This window comes from Wasmannia auropunctata, unplaced genomic scaffold, assembly GCF_000956235.1.
Source record: "Wasmannia auropunctata unplaced genomic scaffold, wasmannia.A_1.0 LD336060.1, whole genome shotgun sequence".
Lineage (NCBI taxonomy): Eukaryota > Metazoa > Arthropoda > Insecta > Hymenoptera > Formicidae > Wasmannia > Wasmannia auropunctata.
The window spans coordinates 788,839-813,045 of NW_012026830.1; the positions used below are offsets into that span (position 1 = coordinate 788,839).

At 39.4% G+C, this 24,207-nt stretch overlaps 1 protein-coding gene and 1 non-coding gene across 2 annotated transcripts in view; both read right to left on the reverse strand.

Moving 5' to 3' along the window:
* Nucleotides 1-24,207, reverse strand: part of LOC105450521 — a 37,797-nt gene that overhangs the window by 11,215 nt on the left and 2,375 nt on the right. The window contains exons 2-3 of the mRNA XM_011690407.1: nt 12,191-12,393; nt 7,755-8,003 (exon numbers count right to left, since the gene is read on the reverse strand). Coding sequence (XP_011688709.1) covers nt 7,755-8,003; nt 12,191-12,393 — 452 coding nt within the window. The remainder of the gene's footprint in view (nt 1-7,754; nt 8,004-12,190; nt 12,394-24,207) is intronic.
* On the reverse strand, nt 12,907-12,978 carry Trnap-ugg. The gene has a single exon. It is a non-coding gene; the product is annotated as a tRNA-Pro (tRNA).

The window sequence follows — 24,207 nt, forward strand, 5'->3', positions numbered from 1 at the left end:
CCCCCCTCTCTCTCTCTCTCTCTCTCGCGTGTATATCGTCCATTCGCCCACGGAAAACCTTTCAATACTTGAAGAACCGGAGAAAGTCAGACAGTAAGTCGCGTAGGTGAGTGCCGCAGATACGCAGTTAGACATAGGAGAAAAATTTTATCGATGCAACGTTTATACACAGCCCGCGCGGCCCTGAGGACACGGCTGCAACATCTGTCGTCTAAATTGCGGGACACCGTCTGTCTGTCGTCCGTGCACTCCTGCACCTGCATTATATTTTGAATATTGAAACAACGGAGTGACATTTTTCCACGCGCGCGTGCGCGCGCGCGCGCCAGACGATTACGAAATAATTTATGATGCACACCGATGTATCATCTCTTGCGAACAAACAGCTTCTTTATATATATTTTTTCTTTTTATTATTTTCTTGTTAGCATCGTCTTAATGCGCATTTAAAGTTTGTATATTGTATATCTGAATCCGACAATTCAATTGTAATCTACTGAAAATTAATGGCTAGCGCGAGTTACTATATTTGTCGTTTCGTGAATTCAAATAAGCAATCCACAACACTAACATCTCAATAATTAATATTGGACAAAGAAAATTGAAAAGGCTTTATGATCGCAATAGAAACAGACAGGCTAATTACAGTCCAAGAGAAATAAATTATATTCTAAAAGCTTTTGGTCTCTGATTAGCCCTTCTATTTCTACTTGATACAATATTAGCGATTCATCTGCCCGCGATAGCTCTGTAACCAGAAATAACTTGCAGTCTGCGTGATTTATTATATATTCATTAGCGTCTTGTTAAAACAAATTTAATTTGCTTTCCTGTATTTATGTACGAGGTACTTATATAAACAGTCTCTGTCTTAAGATATCGCAAATCTAATTTCTAGATTTGCGTTGTTTCCCCTCAGCCGACTGATCCATATACATATTAAGTTAAACCAGAGTACGGGTATAACAAAGGGCTAATGGAATCACAAATCAGTCGTTTATGAGCAGAGTGGCCCTCGCGAGGATCTAAGAGCGCGCCTTTTCCATCGAATCTTCCTCCGATAATAATAACCGTCGCGTTTATCTTCGGTGACGTTCACGGACTTCGGGGTAAAATACGAAATGCGATTTTTAGATTATGCGAATTAGGCGAAGCGCGACGGTAACGACATTATCCGATACGTCGCCGTAGTGTACTCGTTAAGAGGAGACGGGCAGAAAGGGGGTAAAACGGAGAAGACCCACATTCAAGGAGGGAGGCGAAGGAGAACGAGATACAGACGTTACGAGGATAAAGAGGAGCGGGATCGAGGGCGGCAGATGTCATGGACCCTGGCGCGACCCAGTTTGCCCGTGTCCTGTACAAACTACCTAGCTCGCTAATGCTGTTGCTAAACCACCATGTCGACGACGTTCAGCGACGTTTCCGCGACGTCGCTGATCCCACCGGTTGATGGCAGTCCAGCAACCGGTGTCGATAGCCTTAACGTCACCATTACCGCATCCGCCTAATGCAGCCTCGCTTCCGATCGCACTGCATCTTTTAGAGACACCTTCGCCCAGCCGTTTTCGTTTCACAACACGGAAAGAACGATTTTGTTGAAAGACCTGAAAATTTTTCTAAAAACAGATCTGAAAATAATTTTTTATTGAATCATCAAAATAATTTGCTGGAATGTTAAAACTGATAAGTATTGCTATAAAATGTTTTGATATTCTAGCAATCATTTTGACTTTCGCATAAAATAATTTTCACTATTAAATAAAAATTATTTTCAGATCTGGATTCAGCAAAATTGTTCTTTCCGTGAAGATATATAAATACGATATAGAAAGTACGACACACGAATCAATATCTATACGAAAGGACTGAATTCAGAAATGTATATATCCTGGCTACGAATTTCATTCGCAACGGGATGCCGATTTACGGATCTCAAAAAGAGAATGGTCTACATTCTTTCTGAAAGCGTCGTCTGTCGGCAAAGCTATTTTTGCGAAAAATTTTGCGGATTGGTTACGTTGAAAGTGACATAAGTCTGTGAATCTAGCAAAATCGGAAATCTTGAAAAAATTTGATTTGCACGGAGTGTCTTGAACGTGTGGAGAAGACCGATTCTCTCGCTTCGATTCTTCGCAGCAGGTGTATCGCACGATTGGATCCTGCCGCATGAAAAATGCACTCGATTGCGTCATGGAGACGACCTGTGGATGTCGATTGAATTTCACCTTGTGGTCACTTCGTCTTCCCGCCCCGACGACGTCGGCATCTACTTACGCGTCGTGATTTGCGTTCGCGCCGCACGGCGATGCATCAAGGCTATACGCTTCCCGCAGACGGGCCGCGGTGAATTTACATTTAGATCGAGAGACGCGATCGATCTGCGGTCGTCGATTCGGCGACGAGCGGCGATTTTCCGCTTCGTTTGCCAACGACAGCAAAAGGAGAAAGAGAGAGAGAGATCGCGATGGGGGTGTGATATGTTCGTATATGTATAGACTCTCCCTTTCCTCCTGCAGCTCTCGAGGCAGGGCTTCACGCATCGCCGGGCGACGCTCTCGCAGGAAAATTGCATGCGTACGAACTTATCGCCGAGTCATACTCCGCTTGCGCTGCGCGAAGATCGAATTTACGGAGAATTTCCGACAACGTCGGGATGAATTTGTCGAAGCGTGAACGCTTCAAGATATCCGTGTTAACGCGGAAGGATAGCAAACTCGCGAACAATCTGTGAAAATATACAGAGTGCACCAGAACCTCTCCGATCTTAACTTGAACCAACGGATGTTCTTCGAGAGCGTAATATGTGGAGAACCGATTTTTTTTCCCTAATTAAAACACGAAGGCCTCGAGCTTGCATAAAAGATATTAATAAAAATTATTGTTTATTATTCTCCTGCGTATACTGTTCAAATATATTTCATAATTTAAGAATTTCAATAATAAGATATGAATTTATTATGTTTCACGATATTTTACGTGTTCCTAAAGAAATATCAGCGAAGAAAGTTTCGTCTCTTTTAAAATTTGCTCCTCAAATTCGCGTCTTCTTCGAGTAGGTACCCGAGTTCACTTTTATGCTTTCATTTTCCTTTTCAATTTCCGGTTGCGTACAAAGTGTTACTTACTCTAAAAGCGCGTCGCCCACGCTTTCCATGCCATCGCTCTGATTGTATATCCCGGAGTTAAGACCCTCGCCCGCAATTTTTGCACGGCCTCTTCCGCGAGACAAGCTGTGTTTAGCCACGCTCCGCGGAGTCAGACGTAATTTCGTCGTCTCGTCGTAAAGAGCGGGGAACTCCGGGTTGGCGGTTGTCATTACCGTGTACGCCGCCGCGGAGAACGAGATTTCTGTTTTCGCGCGACGAGTGCTCGTCGTGCTTGAGATTACGACGAAAAGCGTCATATCTCGTGTTACTGTTCGTATAAAGTACGCGTAAGTGCTTGTTCGAAAAGCCGCATAATTCAACATCTGGAAGCGCCAGTCAGTACAGGAACTTGCAGTAAACAATTGAATCGAATATTATCACCTCGTTCCACCTTTCCGTTTTCGATCGATCGTGCTAACAAGCGCTCGGCGTTATTAATTCACCACGATAATAATTCGATATTCACTCAAATGTTCAAATAATGTTAAAACATTTTATCAGTATATTTGTTGTAATTATAATTCTCTTTTTGTATTAAATTGAAAATTACTTTTCGCAAAATTACACATAAAAAAATTACTTCAAAATGTCTGCGCTTGCTCCGAGCGAGATATTCAAGCGAGAAATATCATAACGGTATAAGATTTCTGGAAAACGATCAGTCTCACGGGGACCGCACAAAGGGTGTATCCGAGCGCTAGCAGAAAGAAAATGGGAGACGAGAACCCGTCCTCGATAGAAAAGACTAAGCTCCTTTGGCGTACACGATGAGATGTCTGCGTACAGCGCGACGCTCTCCGGATGTGCCGGAGAATGCGAGACGCATGAAAAGAGGTACGCGATTGAATCGAATGAACGCACAAAGAGGGAGAAAAAGAGTAGCGATCCACTCCGGACTGAAATTAAATGGGCGGAACTGAAAGTGATGCACGAGCGTCGCACTGCGTACACGCTGTACACGCTCCCGACCCTGGATGCAAAGATGCTTTTTTTCTTTCCGCCGGGGCTTCTGCGTGACGAGAAACGATCGACCCTTTGGCGCAGCGTAAAATCAATCTTTCTTTAAAACTTTCCCTCGTAGGTATGTGCTGTTACTGCTAGAATTCTTCTGCGAACGCACCTTCACCGCATCGGTGTGACGGTCTCTTTCATGTATCTAAGCAATTACACGCGCGTTTCGATTTAAAAAAAAAAGAACGAAGAGATTGAAGAAGGAAGGAAGAAGACGCGAGAAGTTCTTCGTGGAAAATCTAAAATCTCCGAAGTACAGCGAATAATTTTAAAGCCAACTTTATATGGCATCTTTCAGGAAAGAAAAAAAATAGATGAAATCGCGCAATAAAAAAGTATCGTCATTGAAAGAATTACACGGCCGTATACGCTGCGTAAAACGCGTGAAGGTCGATGCCTGTAATCTCATCAGCTTAATTTTCTTAACGTAATCAGTCTCACCCGCGGAGCGCCGCCGACGCATTTCGCGAAACCTGGGATATTATCAGCGGCAGAATCGCATTTCCCGCTGCATTCGAATGTACACATTCAATTAGCGGAACTCTAACGTTCCACTTATCTACGTCAGCGATACCTCAATGATTTACAACTGACGATATTTCGCTTATTTTGAATAACGCGAAATTCGCGAAAAGAAGATTCAAATCAAGAGAACTGTCACGTTGCATTTTCGATCGTCAAATATTTTATCACGTTAAACGACACACGGAACGAAGAACTCCCGCGAAACAAGCTATCGTTCTGTGCGAGCTGAGGTGCTTCCTGGGTCTCGCGCATCGAAGCTTAAAAATTGCAGCAAACTACAGTGTGAGTCTCGTTACGACAGAACGGTTTCGCACAAGGGGGTACGCAAAAGCGACCTTCGGCTCTAATAAGATTTTATTGCGTGCTAGCCGCGAAAGAAATTGCGACCGGGCAATCAGTCCGAGTTCCGAGCTTTGCGACCCGAATAAATCGCGCAGAAACGAATGGGGAAACCACCTTGAAGCTAAAGTAAGAACTTATGTACGTATGCGAGAAGATTGATGGAAAGGAGAACTTAATCAAACCGGAACCGCATTTCTTTGCGTCGTTCACATTATGTTTATTATGTTTATTCATTGCTAAAAAATATTTATTATTACTAAAATTTCCATTTATTTTATAAAAATGAGAAATCTGTTTTTTTACCTACACTCTAAATTTTCTGAAAAGTCACATTATGTTTATTCATTGCTAAAAAATATTTATTATTACTAAAATTTCCATTTATTTTATAAAAGTGAGAAATCTGTTTTTTTACCTACACTCTAAATTTTCTGAAAAGTCACATTATGTTTATTCATTGCTAAAAAATATTTATTATTACTAAAATTTTCATTTATTTTATAAAAGTAAAAAATCTGTTTTTTTATCTATACTCTCTAAATTTTCTGGAGTGACTTTTCACTCCAGAAAATTTAGAGAGTAAGTATATTATATATTCATATATAATATTGAAATAATTTTAATAATTTGAATAAGCATATATGTATCTCTCTTTGCTCTCATTATTTTTTCATTATACGACAAAATAAGATTCTTTTAAATGGAAACAGAACAATTCCGCTTTAGAGCTCGTATACGAAATATTAGATTGCTCCGCGTCTAGCCGAAGACATGTACGCGAAGAGACTGGCTGCCCTGCAATTTTTATTACCGTTGCACCGCCGGAGTTTCCTACCTGCAGCAGCAACTGTCACATACGGGCGTTGCAGCAACAATTTTCTTAGAAGTTCATGTCTCCCGTCGAGATACGACTAAGCGCGAGAGCTCTGAACTTCCGGAACTTCCTGAATTTTTGACGCTTCCGCGACTTGAAAAATTTCAGCCTCCGAATATCCGTCGATCGTAAAATAACCGTGTCTTGCACACGCATGCAACATGCTCATATATATATTATAAAAGTTGTTCGGCAGTGATCTAATATTTCCTGATAAGGAAATCCTTATCAGGATTTATTATTTCCTTATCAGAAAATATTAGATCACTGTCGAACAACTTTTATAATATATATATATATATATATATATATATATGAGCATGTCGAACAACTTTTATAATATATATATGAGCATGTTGCATGCGTGTGCAAGACACGGTTATCTCGCATCAAATTTCGCCCCCTCCCCCGTCTATCCCTCGGAGAATCTCAAGCCAACCATAACTTTCGACATCTTTATCGCCTCTCGCAATTCTCCCGCGATCCTATAAAGGAGCCCAAAAGTAAAAGGATTATCCCACTTGCTAAAGATTTCTTATCGGGGCGGATTCGAAGCGATTTTTCGATCTCTCCGACGGCAGCGGCGGCGGCGTTCGAACGCGGAAACTTTGTAGCATTCGCGACGCGCTTGCGATCGACCCACGCAATAATCTGATAGAGTCGCATTAGCCTGAATTCCGACAATCCAGTTAGCCTACCCTACTCCTCGCCCTGCCTGATCCAGCCTCGTCCTGAATTTGAAGCAATTGGCACGAACTGGCACGTTCGCCGACGATAAAATAGCATAGGCCGATAGGTTTCCTAAGACGGCGCTGTACGACAAAGTCGTAAAATGGTAAGGTGGTCCCGTAAATTCGTTATTACGATCAGCTAAATCATCTTATCGACGTATCAAGCAGTTAATATAATTGGCATATCACTTGCGTTATACAAGAATTACAGAGATTTAAGTGATTTATAAAATAAAGTTAGAATATGGGTATAAACAATCGTCAAAAATAGTGAAAATAAAGACAAGGTGAACGGCTGTCAATTATTCGCCAACAGTCCACATTCTAATGCTGATTATTATAGACGTAATTTAACCTAGTGACGCGTGTTTTTCGTAAAAAGTGGATCACTTTTGACAGAACATCTATAAAAAAAGAGCGTAATGACGTCGCGTGACACGACAATAATGACTGACGTTGTTGGAAAGCAACAGAGATCATTTCTCGAGAAGCATTTTAGCGGCAATTCTGCAGTTCGAAAAGGTATCATCGAAATTGCCGGGCGCGTTTATTGCCGTGCGGACGGTGGGATAATTGCACGCGACAAACGATCGCGAGACAACGCGGGGAAAAAACGAGTGAAATGAGTTTCGGTGCTCACGCGACAGTATTTACACAGAATAGCTTACTTTGTCTTCAGAAGCGTGTCGATGTATTTGCGATAACAATGAAGCAACAATGGGAAAGCATTCTTTTATTGTGGAATCAAAAGATTGAATTTCTAAAGTAAATATTGATAGAAAAACTATTATAAGAATTACATTAAAGCAAACAATAGACGTTTAATAGACGTAAAATAACAAAAAAATATGAACGCAAAGAAATTAAAAATCATATTAGAAATATTTTTAAATTAAAATTCACTTTAAATAAAAAATAATTCAAGGCGATTAATTCAGAATAGCTGAAAAATATAGCTTGGACTAATTTTCAATTTTATCTTAATTAATTCGAATTAATTGATTAATGATAGACTAAAATAACAATATATAATCGCAGACTTTTCTCTTATCTCAATTTGAGAAACACTTATCTACATAAAACTTCTTTTAACAAACGTATAACATTTGTATATCAACTCACCGAGCATCTTGATACCTTGGACCGGACTCAGAGGGTAGAAATCCCCGTGAAGCGGACAGTGAAAGCCCACCCTGCGCTCCCTCCGCCTCGCCCGTCTCGTGAGCATGCAGAGCAGTACGCCGAGCGCGAGCATAAGGGCGCCCACAACTATGCAGATCGGCCCCAAGATACGGGAATTGCCGGTAAAGGCAATTCGTGCGGCGTACGAGTTCTTGTCCTCGTCCTCGCCGGGGCCGCGATAAGAAGCAGCTGTAACGGAGAAACGAATCGAAAATTAATCGTGGAAGTTAAATAACGACCACTAAGTTGATGAATAAATCACAACTGTTCTCTTAATAATTTCTCGTATTTTTCAATCACCTATTTTCTTAGACGAAAGTCGTATTTTATAAAAAATATAAAAAAATAAAATAAATTCTCACACGTACGTTAATTTTATTAATTATATATATGTATATATAATATAATAAAATATAATGTATTTTTGTTCGTGCAATGTCGAATAAGCTATTAAAAGGTGATAACTCTTTAACTGCGAGAGCGATTAAATGACTCGAGTAGTTCAAATACGATCTTGTTCGTGCTCGACTTTCGCGGAAGTGCTGAATACGGATTTGAATCAAGACTTTATGTTCGATTCGCGTGTTTCCTGTACAAAACCGTAAAGCCGCTTCGCACTTCGCGAAGCTCCGTAATCGCATTGGTTCGAGAAGGTTCGAATTGGTCCGAGCTCTCCGGCATTGACTGCGACGCGAATGAGAAAACTTTTCTAGCGAGAAGTTTTATGTGTACTTAAAAATGGAAAACTTTACGTATAAGTCATAATAACGCTCGTCCTATCCTCGCCAATTGCGAAGCGAGAATGTCACGGCGTATTTGGAGAGAAAATGTGCGTCTGCAAAGTAGCGGAAATCATGGACATAAATACGCTCGCCGCGGAAAGCCCGCCTTCGAGCATATTTTAATCAATAACGCTGGTGAAACGCTTCATAGACGGTTAGCATGCGCAGATCCGACGAATTTCTCTACGGATTTGTCTTATTTCGCAAATAAGATTAAGCGAATTATTAAAATGCAGTGACGCAAGTGAAATAAATAAATCAAATAATGCAGAGTTAAATACCTGTTTATCTATAATCTATTTTACCTTATTTCTACACCTGAGAATTTCAGAGAATGCAAGTTTTTAAATTATTTTGGCCTTAAATTATCATTTATTATAATATTTGAATAACATTTAATTTTAATAGTATTAATGCAATATTCAATTTTTGTAATGAAAATATTTGAAATTTTAAATATTTTTTAAATTATAACAATATCGATGAATTTCAAATACAATAAATATTTTAATATTAAATTTAATAAATATGTTATGAATGCTACACCTGTGGTATACGAAATTAATTAACTTCTTTTCTCAGTTTTTAGTATGTTGGTAACAAAAATTCTGATACAACACGTTTATACCACGAGACCGTAACGTTCCAAAATGTACAAATAAAAAAATTATATATAATATATAGAATATATATAATATATATAAAATAGTATTAAAAAATATAAAATTGTAAAAAATTGAAAATTTATGAATATCAAATAAATTATAAACTTACAAGTACTAAGAAAATGTAAGTAGTAAATAAACTGATGTGCCACATTTACAAAATTCAGTATTTTATATTTAAAATCATGTACCTCTCCTAATCCCGTTTAACTCGTATAGTAAAAAGCAATCCTCGTTCCACTTGACTCTATCTATCCAAAGGGGACATGACTTGTCAGTGTGATAAACGTAACAAAGACATTAACGCAATACGAGCAAATCGGTAAAGGACAGAGCGATATCTGCACTGCTCGAGGGGAAGAGAGAAAAATAGAGACAACGAAAGGGAAATGGGCTATTGGACCGGTCTTGCCGCGATAGGGAAAAAAGGAAGCTGAAAGAGGAGGACAGACCGGTTCTGATAAATCGGTTGGTAACAACTCTCGGCACCTCGTACGTGAAGAAAACGCGACCGAGGAGCGAACGGCGACGGCGGGATATGTGACGGGCCAGCTGTTGCTTGGCGAACAGTCCGGGGCCCTCTTCCACTTTTCTCACTCTTTTTCTTCCTCTTCTTCCTCGCGATACGAAAGCTGTATCTATCTCCGGGGTCAGCGTCCCCGAACGAACGAACTATGGCGCAAAATTAATTCAACGGGAAAGAATGAGTGGGAAACTAGTCTCTCACTTTCGGCAAAAAGTCTCGAAAGTCTTCCACGTACTAAGTATATTAATATTGATTAATATTAAAAATTCACTTTTCAAATTCCGGTCGTCTAACAATGAGATCAATCGGCAAACTCACGCCCCTTTGAATAATATTCTCGGATATTTTATTTAATAAGATTAAGCTGAAATAATAAAATTCTATTCAAGAGGACCGATATAAAAATTTAAAATTTTTATTACTTGATTAACATATCAAAATACTTATGTTTATAAAGAACAGAATTTCATCGCCGAGGAAGTTGTACTGCTACTAACGTTAACAGTGGCATAAATATTCACGAGAGTAATAAAATCAGAGCAAATTCAGCTGCATCGTAATTTATTAGAAATTTACGACTTAAATCGCCGAATTTCGTAGCTTGCACGACTTTACTATACTGCTATATGCTTTAGCTTTACTGAATATGGCTTCCTTCTCTATGTAATTAATCCGCTTATAGGATGTCAGTGAAGGCTTCAGTCTGATTAGTATGTTACGACGAATAACTGACTTGAGAGAGATATCTCGACGTTACATCTACTGTCGACAACATGTTGACAGTGTGCGCATATCATTGTTGAAAATATATCTCTCTCTTCTATATAATTTCAGTTTTAATATTATTCATTATTATAAATGAATAAAAGATTTTCAGAGTTCCAAACGAAAAGATCTCTACTTCCGATTGTGAAATTATTTAATTTCAAAAATATTCTTCTAATAAACAAAATAAAATTAATGTAAAAATTTATTTTCTTCATATAAAAAAAATCACAGGTATATAATTTATCCTACTAAAGCCATAAAGATAGAATCTTTTTTATGTAAATATTGAAAGTGAAAAAATATACATATAATTAATAGTTTTTGATTGATTCCTCATTTAGACTGTCGGCGAGCAGGAAAGGCATACTCGAGTATTACAAAACGAATAACAAATACGGCCATTAATTAATGCTAAAAAAAAATCAGAAGACACACTTTCTCGTTAAGCGATAATGAACGATTATGGTATCTCATAACGAAATAAATACTGATTCTCCTTTCTAAGCGACCCACATGCGATTACGGAGTCTACTGTGCTTTCTCCGAAATGGAAAGCCTGAGATTATTCTCATCCGCTAAATTACGCCGTGACGCATGCTCCATATCTCTATTATAGATACAACCAACGCTCGGACAAATGAAAGATAAGCTAGAAGTAAAAGTCCAAAGATGATAGATCGCGCCGCCGTGCGCGCAGCGCCGGGCCGAGTGACACTGCGAAAAATTATATATTATCGAAGTCATAAATTTAGATAAAACTCGAAACGAGATATTTCTTCATCGAGGATATGTTCATTCTATACAGCCGAAGCTGTATAATCAATTCTCAGCCAAGCCCGTCGGAATTACGCCGCCGCCGTCGCGAATTTTGCAGGTCGATCATGAGATGCAAATGCGAATGCAAACGACGCGTTACGAGATAACGAGGAGAAAAAAGGGAGAAAAATTAAGGGATCGGTGAATATTCAAGAGACCCGCTCGCGGTGCACCTATTGTCCGGCGCACTGTGTCCTTTTGCAATATCGCAATTTATACGAGCGCATCTCTAATTATAACCGCTAAATTATGCGACGCAGTTAAAAACTTACAGCGGAAAATCGTGGCAAAAATATTCGAGAGAGAAATAAATCGTACTTATCATTTGTTTGTAACGTATATCCTGTCGGATTTGTGACATTTATCCTGCATTTTTAATGCGTACGTCTATTTTATATCAAAGTTTATTTACCTCGTAAAACGAGTGTACCTCCAAGCGTCAGATTAAAGTTATATTTTTGCGTTGAATGTATACAACGAGAATACGATCTGCGATTTTAGAGAAAAAAAAAACCGGTGTAGAAACATGATCTACAAAAGCTTGCGATGTGTTATGTAAAGAAGCGTAACGATATCGGAGGCGTTGCTCTCTTTGATACAGAATACATCTTTAAAAAAAAAAAAAAAAAAACAATGTTCGTGATACTCCACAGAAGCACTCGGTAATATCAGGGATATCAAGGTCGCAATAAATCCAACCTTCTTTTTATGTATGTACATACACTTTCAGTTTATATTTGTGTAACGCAATATTACTCTAAAGAAGACAGACGTAATTTTAAATAAACAAAGTGGGAAGACGTGTGTGTGAATACGAACCGGTGAGTACGGCGCCGACGAGCATGAAGAGAGTGCCAAACGCCGGAAGGGCGATCTGGCAGTTCGCCGCTATTACCACGCCGGCCACCATCAGGCCGCCCTCGATCTTCTCCACCCTCAACCGCGATATGGGCGTCGGGCATTTCAATTTCGCGCCCAGGCCACCACCCAGCATTCCCTCTTCAGCTGCCATGCTGCCGGTCCTGCAACAACGAGCGAAACTAATTACAACAGCTGTAATAAATAAAGACTTTCCCTTCCTCTATGCGTAAATTGCGCGGATGAGTGATCACCCACTAAACGGGGTGGGACACTCTTCATGAAATTTGAAGCGGAAACATATTCGTGTATGCCAATTACATAATTACAGAGCTAGTGATAACGACATTAGTAATATAATCTTACGAGGAATGATTTATAATACAATCCGATCCATTGCGCGACATTTCGACAATTATTTGCAAATCGAGCAAAGGATAGAAGACACAAATAAAAAAAATAAAAAATTGAACTCTCAGCAGAAATTTGAATACGGGAAAGGAAACTATCGCTTGCAAAGTAAGAAGCATTAAATCACTGAGCATATCATATGTTATCACTGTACTGGGTAAAAAATTCATTTTTTTTTTCTAAAAAAAAATCATTCAGATATTTTTCCTATAATTATATTCAATCTTAGTTTGTAGAGATCCGTGTAAAAAAAAATTAAAAAAATCGGGCTCAGCCGGGATTTGAACCCGGGACCTCTCGCACCCAAAGCGAGAATCATACCCCTAGACCACTGAGCCGTTCGATGGTTCATTCATAATAAACTCTTAAGTCTATACCGAAATTATTAATTTCCATTAATGTAACAATTAAAATACACTTAATATGTACAATTTTAATTAAAAATTATATTTATTAAGATCTAAGACAAGAGCAATGCTGCAAATAAAAAATATAATTTTTATAAATCATTTAAATTAATTTTTAATTTTTTTAATGCATTATAGATCTCTATACTTATATAAGAGATTATCACTTAAAATCTTTTCATCATTTAAAATATTCTAAATAAAAATGTAAAGTAAACTCCGTTTTTAGATATGACTTTAAATATGACAGAAAGTAGATTTCACATGATAGATCTCGCGCGCTCTGTATCGCTCTCCTCCGATCAAACTTAGACATCTTATTCACGCTTCGAAACTCCACAAGGAAGAGAATAGCTTCCTCATAGACACGTCCGACCTTTTCAACTATGATGAACGATTAGAGCGTAAAATTGCATGAAGGTTCCTTCCCGGCAAATTGTAGCGTTTACACGACGGAGTTTAATTGAATCAATCAGCCACCATCGTGTGCAGCTGGTAATTCGACGTGGAAGCCGAGACTCGATAGCGTATCTCCGAGCGCAGGGGCGCGGTAATTAACGCCGAATATACCCTTTTGCGGCGGATCGCTGGGGATCTGACAAATGGCACAGGTTCCGCCCGAGTGATGAAACGGCCAATTCTACCCGCGGGGCATCCGCGTGCCGTGACGCCGGTATTAATAATCAATCCTTAATTCATCGGACCCGCCTTTTCCATATTGACGTAACGTATCGCCCGTTAACAGGCAAAATTTGCGAAACAAATTCCGGAGAACGAGAAACAAGTTTATTCTTCATTTAAGATTCAATATGCCGGAAAAATTACAGAGAAACCACAATCGACCGAGCGAGGGATTAATTGAAGGTACGTGTGTTGGATGAACACGAGAACGGAATTCGTTTCGAGTGCGACAAAACACACGTGGCATTTATAACATGGTCAATCGGCGCGGCGGTACAACGCCGTCTTTATTATGCAACGGCGACGGGTGTGTTCGTTAAGTACACACACGTGAAAGCGCCCCGTCAAGCAGCCTGTAATCCCAACAGTATTTTCGAATAACTTTCAACGATAAACAACGCAAAGCGATGTACATCGGCGATAGTTCGTCACTCTCAAGATAATCTCCCACGGTAATAATAGAGCTGTGCCATTCGCGGCGAACGGTATGAAAAACGTGAAATTTTAATGACGGACTGTTGTGACAGCAAACAAGAGCGACGTGTGATGCAATGCGTTTGATGTGTGACGTAAAATTCCATTTCTAAAAATACATTTTCTCGCATGCATGTGCACTTTCTATCCACACGTGTTGCATTCTTTCAAAACTATATATCCAATTAGCAAGAAGCGAGAGTGTCCTCGAGAGAGAGAGAAAGAGAGAGAGAAAGAGAAAGATGGTACTCATCTCTTTCTCTTCTTCTGATTGAATTTTTCATTCAGAGCAATTTTCCTAATTTATCTTCGTACAAAACGCATCGCTTCGCGAAATCTCTTTCTGCTCTAGTATTTACGATTACATAAAATCGTAGATTAATCGGCGTTAATTCCAGACTGATGGAATTAACGCCCAATTAATCCGAATCATTTCGCTTTCGAGTTACAAAGAAACGTGCGCCGCGAATTAACCGTCGGACGGATAAACTCACACAATTGAATTTTCCTGAAAACCAGCCAGAAAACAGCGCGGCAAAAAACGAACAGTCTCAATAATCTCCCTATGCGTACTGACATCAATTCTACGATAAATTGTATAACGCCAAACAATTCGATGTTTGCACAGCGTACGCTTCGACCGCTAGAAAATCACTGGCCAGTCCGGCGATTTTGCCGGACTTTTTTTCTCCAGTAACCCCGCGATGCGATAACAGCTGATGAGATGGCGAATTTATCATTTTTATTTTCGTTACGTACGAGAGAGTGTACGCAAGCAGCGTAAATTATATGTGTATCGGGCGATAGTTCGTCAAACATTAACTGCCTAAATTACTGCCTGCTGCAGTACGTTGCGTTCCTAAATTTACAACGTAAAAACACGCAATAACAGCGTAAAAAAAAACCGTCATAATGCAAATGGCTTATTTATGTGCTGTTGTTTTACGCTGTTATTTGTCGCGATAGCGAAAGCACGAACGTGTTGATTTCATTTACGATATGTCTCTGACAGGATGAAGTAGAATCATGATTACCTAGATATTAATGGAACGTTTTACGAGCAAATTTCAGATAAAAAATTCATGTTCGTAAAAATTTTTACTAACGACGTGAAGTAATTTTCCAGAGGAGCAGTAGCACTCTCTCCGCGCCATTCGGCGTGTTTCCATCCACTTTCCGAGCAACATCGTGACTCGTGTTGATAACACTTCTACTTCGGTCGATCAAAGTTTATGAGAACTACGCGAGAAGATGCACGGCGCCGATATTATCATGTAAAATTCAAGTTTCATCTTCGAAAAATAGCTCAGAATAGCACTTTTTTAGATATTAAATTATATTATGTACGACATATTTTTTTAGTGCTAAAATTATGACAATTTTGATTTTATGCATATTCATTAAGCTTTTTTTACGTAAATTTAAAAAAATTATTTCAGCATGAATTTAATTTAGCTCTAATTGAGTTGTAAAAGCAAGAATATCTAAACTTTTAACATTTATTATAAATTAATGTTAAAAACGCCTTATATATTTCTTTGCCAAATCCATTTTTACTTCAAATACAATGTCAAAAACATGCCAGATATTTAGACACGTTATTTTTAATTATCAGTCATAATCGTAATTCCTAATATTTTAGTCTATAAAGCTATGAAAATTTGGCATGTACATGAGTCATCTGAAGTCGTGTGAGTCATGTGAATAAAAATGACCGGTAGAAGTTATCTACTGTGACGCGCAGGACGCGCTTAATTCACCTATTTATTGTAGGGGTTCGACGCTCTATCTCGCACGCAACGCACGTATACGATCACCGGCAATGGTTTAGCAATGGATGGCATAGAGAAGCGTGTAACGATCAACATGACCTTATTCCAAAGATGTCGGAGAGATAACCCGTGTAGCCAGGCGAGTCTTGACTCGCCTCGCCCTCTGCCCCATTTACTCGGATGTTTCAGGTCATCGAGATCGAGCAGGGGGGAGGGAGAAAGAGTAACGGAGGAAGGGATAACAATTGAAGCAACAAGAACGAGTGCCACTTATTCTCGCTCGACTGATTATAAATAGGTGCCCACCATGCCTCGTAGCTTCATGCCACGTTCAAAATTGTAAAATCGATGTTTGGAGAATCGCAAATTAGACGCCCGTTTCAGTGGGAAACATTAGAATCGTGTACGGACATACGTGATAACGATTACCTTAATTTCGTCACAATTATTAATAATAACAGATAATAGTAATATTAAAATAACTGATGTGCTCAGATTGAACACTGTTTGCGAAAACGTGGCTTTAATCCATAAAAAATCGCGATTTCAAATTTATTCCAAAAATTTTGCGTCAATAAATTGTTTAAACTTTAAAAAAACATAATTGAAAAAATACATTTTATCTGTTAGAATTGTATTATATTTTTTTTTATAACAATTTCTATGAATACGGTGTGTCATCATGATATAATCTCAGTTTAGCCACGGTCGGCTTGACGATTATAATATATCAAATGTGACAATAATCAATCCATGAGCATCAGACAAAGTGAAACGTAACACGAATATATATCACAATTCTTACGTAAAATATACTACGATACATTTTAATGATGATGAATCACAGATTTACTCATATTTTCACGCGAGCTAAACTCGGCGTTACTTACGAAAGACGGTAACGACATGTGCACACATTCGCATGCATGCCTTAACTTATCACGGATATACGAACATGCTTTATGCAACTGTCATAATTTCATTCCGGCGATGCCACCGGCCATGATCGTTTCCACGAATTCCTCGTGCGAAAACAAAAGCTAAATATTCGTCCCAATTAATTTTTACCGGATACGTATTTTATACACTACAGCGAGAGAGATAATGACGTAACGATACCGATGCAATGATATATTACATTAATCAACACGTGATGCATGATCTAATACGAAATAAAAAATACACATCCGGTTAAGAACATCGCGTAATTACTCTATAAGTTGGAGATTATATCGCGTATTAAATTCGGAGGGGGAACGCCATCGAACTTCCTCCAGGTTATACAAGTTGTTCCAATATTGCTAGACTCTCCATCAACGTTAACAGACTTTGATAAATCTTGAGAATATTCCCCGATAAAATATGACAAATACCATGGTTTATGAGTACCATACTTTTATTAATTTGCAATGTAGATCCAGTAATTAAAAATTAATTACTTAATACACGCGCAATATTTATAACTAAATTTTATACACTAAAGGCAACTAAATAATAAATTAAGAATAAATCTTAATGTCGGAAATTTGCAGGATATCGGAAACGATCAGGCGTTATGAAAGCCGTAACTAAAGTTAAGGATAAAGTTTCGACGGGAAACTGATTAAAGAATTCATAAGAAGAAAACGACACGCGAGGAACTTGGGTATAGCCTTTAGAATGCTTCTCGAGAAATCTGAATCAATTTTTTTCCCCCTCGTGAGAAACAGTATAGATGTGTCGAGAAATCACCGGTTACTCGCGGGGCGAATCACGCCGCGTGTCAAGTTCGAGGACGCGATTGATCCTCTCCCCGTGCGGCGCGGGCGCGCGGCGGCGAGTCAATCGAGTCTGCCTGCCCGAGAGAGTCCGGTTCGCGCGCCGCGCCGCGCCGGCCGGCCGGTTCGACCCCACGTCGTCGCCTAATGGCATAAGCGAAGCCTCCTCCACCTGTGGCCGTGGATTACGTAATGAGCGGCGGTTAACGGATGAAGCGACGACAGATCGCGAAACGGTCGGAATAATTTGTCGCCAGGACAAAACGCGAATCTCTATCGAGATTCTGCCCAGGAAGCCGGCGCTCATCTTCCACGCATCAACCATCTGATTCTATCGCGATGGAAGACACATTAGACACGCCAAGTTCATTACCTCGCCGGATACGAGCGAGATAAGGCGGGCGAAGTGGGATGATGAAGGAGTTACGTTTGTACTCTCTTAACGAAGGCTGAGATCCCCGTTTAATTATTTTCCGCTGCACCGTAGGTGCAACTGTCAGTTTAGTAGCACAATGATGTCCAAAGTAACTGGTCCGCGGGCGTACAGTTAACGCGCGGTGATAGAATTATTATACGACAGTCTCGGAGACGAGAGATCTAACGGAATGGATCCTGTGTATGCCGCTATTCGTGAGCGGCAACGGAACATAACGCTACAACCATTAGTCGAGCTTCAAGATAATGAAATAATAAAAATAATACACAAATGTTACAAAGTATGCTGAGCTACACACAAGTGCCATAACTGTAAGATATAATATAAACCGTATATCGCCACGTGTAACAGGGCTTACGTAAAGGTAAACTTGGCAACGAAATTATGCGCTTTCAACAACTCTACTCCGCCGGATCGATCGTGATAAAACAACGGAAGTATGGAGAAATCGTTGCGTTAACGAACGGAAATTCAACGTCGCGAGAAACTATATCATATCCTTTCTATATTTCGATTTTAATAACGTGCACTTCCTGAAACACTCGCTATTTACAAAGACAGGCCGAATTCACGCCTTTATGGGCGAACCAGATTTTCCTGGCGAGCGAGATCGACGATAGAATGCCGTAAAGAATTGCACACCGTGGGTTGGAAACGCCTATGTATAATGAATTCCCCGCGAAAGGAAGTTTCTTCCGGCTGCGCCATTGTACTTTCCCGCGCAAATTGGCGGAAAAATAATTAAGTAGCATGCGATTTCGTCATAAAAAGTAGATATTTGTCGTTCGGCTATCAAAGTTCTTTTTATTTTTCTTAGGATTACATCCGCAAACATAATCGTTTCGAAATTTTCCAAAAATTAATAGAAAAACGTACTACAAATTTATTTTATCCTGCATAAATAATACAATTACAATAGTATGTTTTCCTTTCTAAAAAAAAATATGGTATTCCTTCCTGTCTCCGCTTCTTCCTTATACAATTCTCTAATATGCTTCCTCCTATGCTTTTCATCTTTTAAATTGGACCTTTATTCCATTCTGCCCTTTTATTCTTTTACGTCGTTCCTTTTGATTCACCAATCTTCTTAACTGAGCCTGTCCTATTATATGCTCTACATTCTATGAATTATAATCAGGCCCAAAAGTCGCTAATGACGTCAATCAAAATATATACGTCAAAGAGGAATGTTACGATTAAAGACGTAGTTCTAGTAGACACCAAAGGAACGCTCTGAAGAAAGAGTTCAATTGAAGAGAGCGGGACTGCGAGGCGCGCGGCTGGGAAAGTCGAATGTGGAGCAAGAAGAGAAACAATTAATGACGGCTCACCAATCAAGTAACGCATTAGCGGTCTTCGAAGACTCTCCGTTGCGGGCGAGAGCGAACTGATCCTTAATTCCGACGCGCCGCCTGCGCAAAATATTTTCCCGTGTTTTTTTTTTACCACCCACCCTTCCAAAAAACTCATTAGATAACTTTGTAAATCTAACTGTATTTAATTGTGATGTATTTAAACAGCAGTAATGAACAAACTTATCGAACTTTCGCAATAATGCTTATCCATGCATCTCACCCTTTCAAAGATTGTAATTTTCCCCGCGTGAGAAAATTAGCTAAACTCGAATTAGCGCTATTTACATTCGACAGAAATGACTTTCAATGTTTGTTGATTTTATTTCATCTTTCATACAGCATACTTATAAACTCATTCCACAACTACGCAAGCAACGCTTAATGACACCCTGTTTAACCAATTTAAAGTTCCTTCTTCCTTAACGAAAGCAGTCGAAGAAGATATTTTATCGTAACAATATCCAATCTTTAATATTATACTATATCTTCATAACGAAGTCTCAGATTAATATCTTAATTGCTCTTTACGATTTTTTAAATGTAAATTTTATATTTATTTCCTGGTAGCTCAATTTTTGAGATACATTATATTCGAGAGTTATATTTCTTTCCACAGGAACGTCACCGGTTGCACGCACGATCGCGCTTCGGATCCTAATAGTTCAAGTGATTAACGGTCCTAATTATGCAGCATGCGCTGCCAACATACAGGAGAACACAGAGAAAAATCGACTTCGAATTAATCAACGGGGACTGGCTTAGCAGTCAGAGGCTTAGCGCGCGATTCCCACTGTGTATGATTTACATTCGGGCACCTCCGGTCGCACCTTATTCGACTCATCATCGCTCTCACGCCGCGCCGTAGGCGCGTTTAGTCGCGTAGCCGCGCGCGTCTCGTCGGCTTGGTCGACGACCAAGACGAACCTAAGTAAAACGACCTTGCGCAAACCAACGACGAACGCGCGCAGCGGGTTCGACGACCGCTCGGTATACGCTCGCCCGAGATGCAACCGGCAGTGTGCAGCCTTTCTACAGCCTTGACTGCAACCTCCAGCGCCGTCCGCGTCGTCGTCGTCGTTGTCGTCGTCACGTGCACGTCCTGTGACGTGTCACTGTCCCTCTCGCGCCGCGAAGCGAGAGCGCGAACAATGCCGCCGGTGCATGTGCATGAGTCAATAAAATAATGCGAATTAACGCTTTTCGCGGAACGAAAACACGCGCGCCCATTGTGCGCCCGTATATGCGGTCATTACTGCTTTCCTGAACACGCACAGCGGTCTGTGGCAGTTTGACCCTTTAATTCCGCGGGTGCGGTATGTATACACCGTCCTGCCACAATGGGAAACTTGGCAGTGCAGCGGCAAACGCAACAACGGCGGCGCAACAATACCGACCGTTTTTGCCGCTAATTCGCAACGCATGTATTGTACATATCGATCCCTTTGTTATTTTGTATCTCTGTATAATGTATCTTTGTTTATTTAGCTCATATGAAATAAATACGTATATAAAGCTGAGCCACTTTTATCGATCGCGCTTTCATTATCACGATTGAGCAACGATAATGATTTAATCATTAGGAAACGATTTAACATTTACGTTACGTATCACTCAATTAAATTTTCGTTTAATTAGCAGAGAAATAATTAGATAGTTATTAATTAAAACACACGACTACACGAAGGAGTTATCAAATGTACGTATATCAAAATTCACGTGGCCATAATCAGGAATCGCGCTTACGCGGAGAGGCTCTTTGCGCCAAACGACTTTGTAATTTATGAAAGTCCGAACTTTCGCGAGCTAGATGCTATTTGATAACGGAGGAATTACGTTTACGAACCGACGTAACCGTGGGCATTCCTCCAAAACTTCCTTCTATGTCTTTTCATATCCTATTTTATATCCTTCTATAATAACGAATGCGTAACTTGACAATCCCATTCGTCCCCGTCAATTTTTCGTGGATCTAATATATCCCAAAAATTTTCCCCACGATACCGTCACGTCCAATATCGCGCACGCGGTGCCGATACTATCCGAGACAAAGACATTGAATAATACATATACCTTTTTGTACTTGGACAAGTAAAAATGTCTTCGGTTGCCTATTGAATTTTTAGATCTCTTCGAGCTTCGGCGCTCGGGCGAGATTTCAAAAGGCAATGCAAAACGCTCAGTTCTCGACATGACATGAACGACCTCTTTATCTCCGCAAAGAGCGACATGAAAACGTGGCCCTAACGGGAGTATTTAGTCGAGAAGCGAAGTGCCTGTCCACACGCGAGCGCATGACGTGGACGGATGTCGGGCTGAATTGGCGCAATGACCATAACCGGGGCCCAGCGCAACGAGTATGCGACCTTTTTTTCCCCTCTCCGCTCATAAGAAGACAACGCGGATCCGCGAAATTTATGTAACACCTTATTATAAATCTTTGAGGAAAAAACGGCTGTTTTCGCCGCGTATTTCACTAACTGATTGCAGCCGAAATAAAATAAATCTCAGATGAATAAATGTATTCATCTGAGATGAAACTCATAAAACGTGATTCTAAAACAGCCGATTTTCCATAATATATTGCGGTATATGTGATATATTTGAATAGATGAAAAAAGCATTTATAAAACCTAAAAATCTTGAACTTTACACAGTAAAACGTTTTAAAAGAATTATATATAGTTCATTACGTTCTATTCATATCAGTGTAATAACTATCGTCTCATTTCTTTCATGAGAACAGATATCTGTTAGTTGGACTAATAACAAATTTTTTTGTTCTGAAACGATTCTTTATTACAAATTATCGATAACGAATTTTAAAGTGTTCAAAAAGAGACTTTTCATTAGAACTTCTTTTACCAATCTCACATAAATTCTCATGTAAAAACTTGTTGGGTTACTTTACAAATAACTTATCTATATATATATATATATATATATATATATATATATATATAGATAAGTTATTTGTATATATACAGTGCATATATATATATACATATATATACTGTGTGTATATATGTATATATATATATATATATATATATATATATACAGTGCATTTTTCTTTAAAATTTGATAATAATGGATGCTGCGTAATAAACTCATAAATTGTGTCAGCTTCTGCGAATGTATCTTCGTATCTGTATAACTTCTTCTACGACTAAATAAAAACGGCTCGGATGCTGTATCTGGATAACTTCAATATTACGCCTCTAATACAAGACACGGTTCATAGTGTATCTTCTGGCTTGGATCCCGTTGTACGGGCTGTGCCGGTAGATAATAAGGTCACAGCAATCCACCCCACTGTGCGACCTTGCCTCCTTTCCACTACCGCGGTATTGCCGGATTTTTCTAGCTCACCGATCAGCCTCGATTCGACGGCATTCAGCGGATCTATCGGCGAGAATGATTTGATCTCGCGATTTCTTTAAACGAAATCACGCAGAAGAAATTGGCAACATGTCTGCAATAATTTCTTATACCGAGAAATATTTACGCTGGCTATTTCTATGTAGCGGCTGTGTTACAACTGACGTATGACTTGCAATAAACAAATTAGCGCATTGTACGAGTTTTTTTAAATTTATTCGTATCGATCTAAGCCCCTGTATTATTTTTTGACATCTAAGTTATTTGAATATTTAAATTCCGCGTAAACGAATCTTAAATACGGACAGAAATGAATATTATTTCACAATCTCCGTAAGAATATTCATTGCGCTCTACAAACGACAATGGTTTAAATATCCCCTGGCGGAGTTTTCGCGCAGCCTTCGCGCGAGTGATAAATCACTTAAGCGTTAACGGAAAATATGGCCGAGGCGAACCGGGAAATTTATATGGCGGTCCAGTTAATCCTCTCCTTTGTGAATAAACTTATCGTTCCCTCGCGGAGACCCTCTCGCGGGCAAGTTTTACGTAACCGCGAAAAAGCAGCGGCGTACTATATATCGAGGCGCGGCCAACAAAGAGCGTTAATAGTGTCGACGGAGGGGAAAATTGCGCGTGTGTTTCTCATTCGCATTCTTCCTCGTGCGTTCGCTTCTTTTCTTACTCACCGCTCGTAACACATACGTGCGTCGCAATCGCCGATCTTTTTCCTCCTTCTCGCGTGAATTCGCACGTGCACACACACGACCACGTGCGTCGTTCGTGCAGAAAGTATCGAGATACTAGTCACGTTCCGCACACGAAGGACGAATTCGCGACAAAGCGCATGTTTTTGCGTTCGCTATTCTTCGGGGATCGCTCGGGAAAATAATAACGTGACGACAAAAATTAGATCTGCAGAATACACTGAGAAAAATAATATAGGTAATTTCGACCAATAACATTTTTTAATATAAAAAACCGACTACTTTTACTCGTGAATTATTCACCTTAATTATTTGCATAATTTATTGCATAAATAAATTAGTTGCATAAACTTACGGAGGAATTATAATTTCACAATAAATTGTCATAAAGTTAAACAAATTCTATTATTCGTTTAAATTGTCAAAATAAAATGTAATATTCACAGGATTTTCGCGTGTTGATTTTATCTTAAAATAAAATAGAGCTTCGTGTAAACAAAAAATTGAAAGAAAATGACTTAGTATAAGTGTGTATTCCTTTCAATGAGTGAACCTCATGCTGACAAAAAGCAAAGATAAACGTTTTCTTTTGCGCGATAT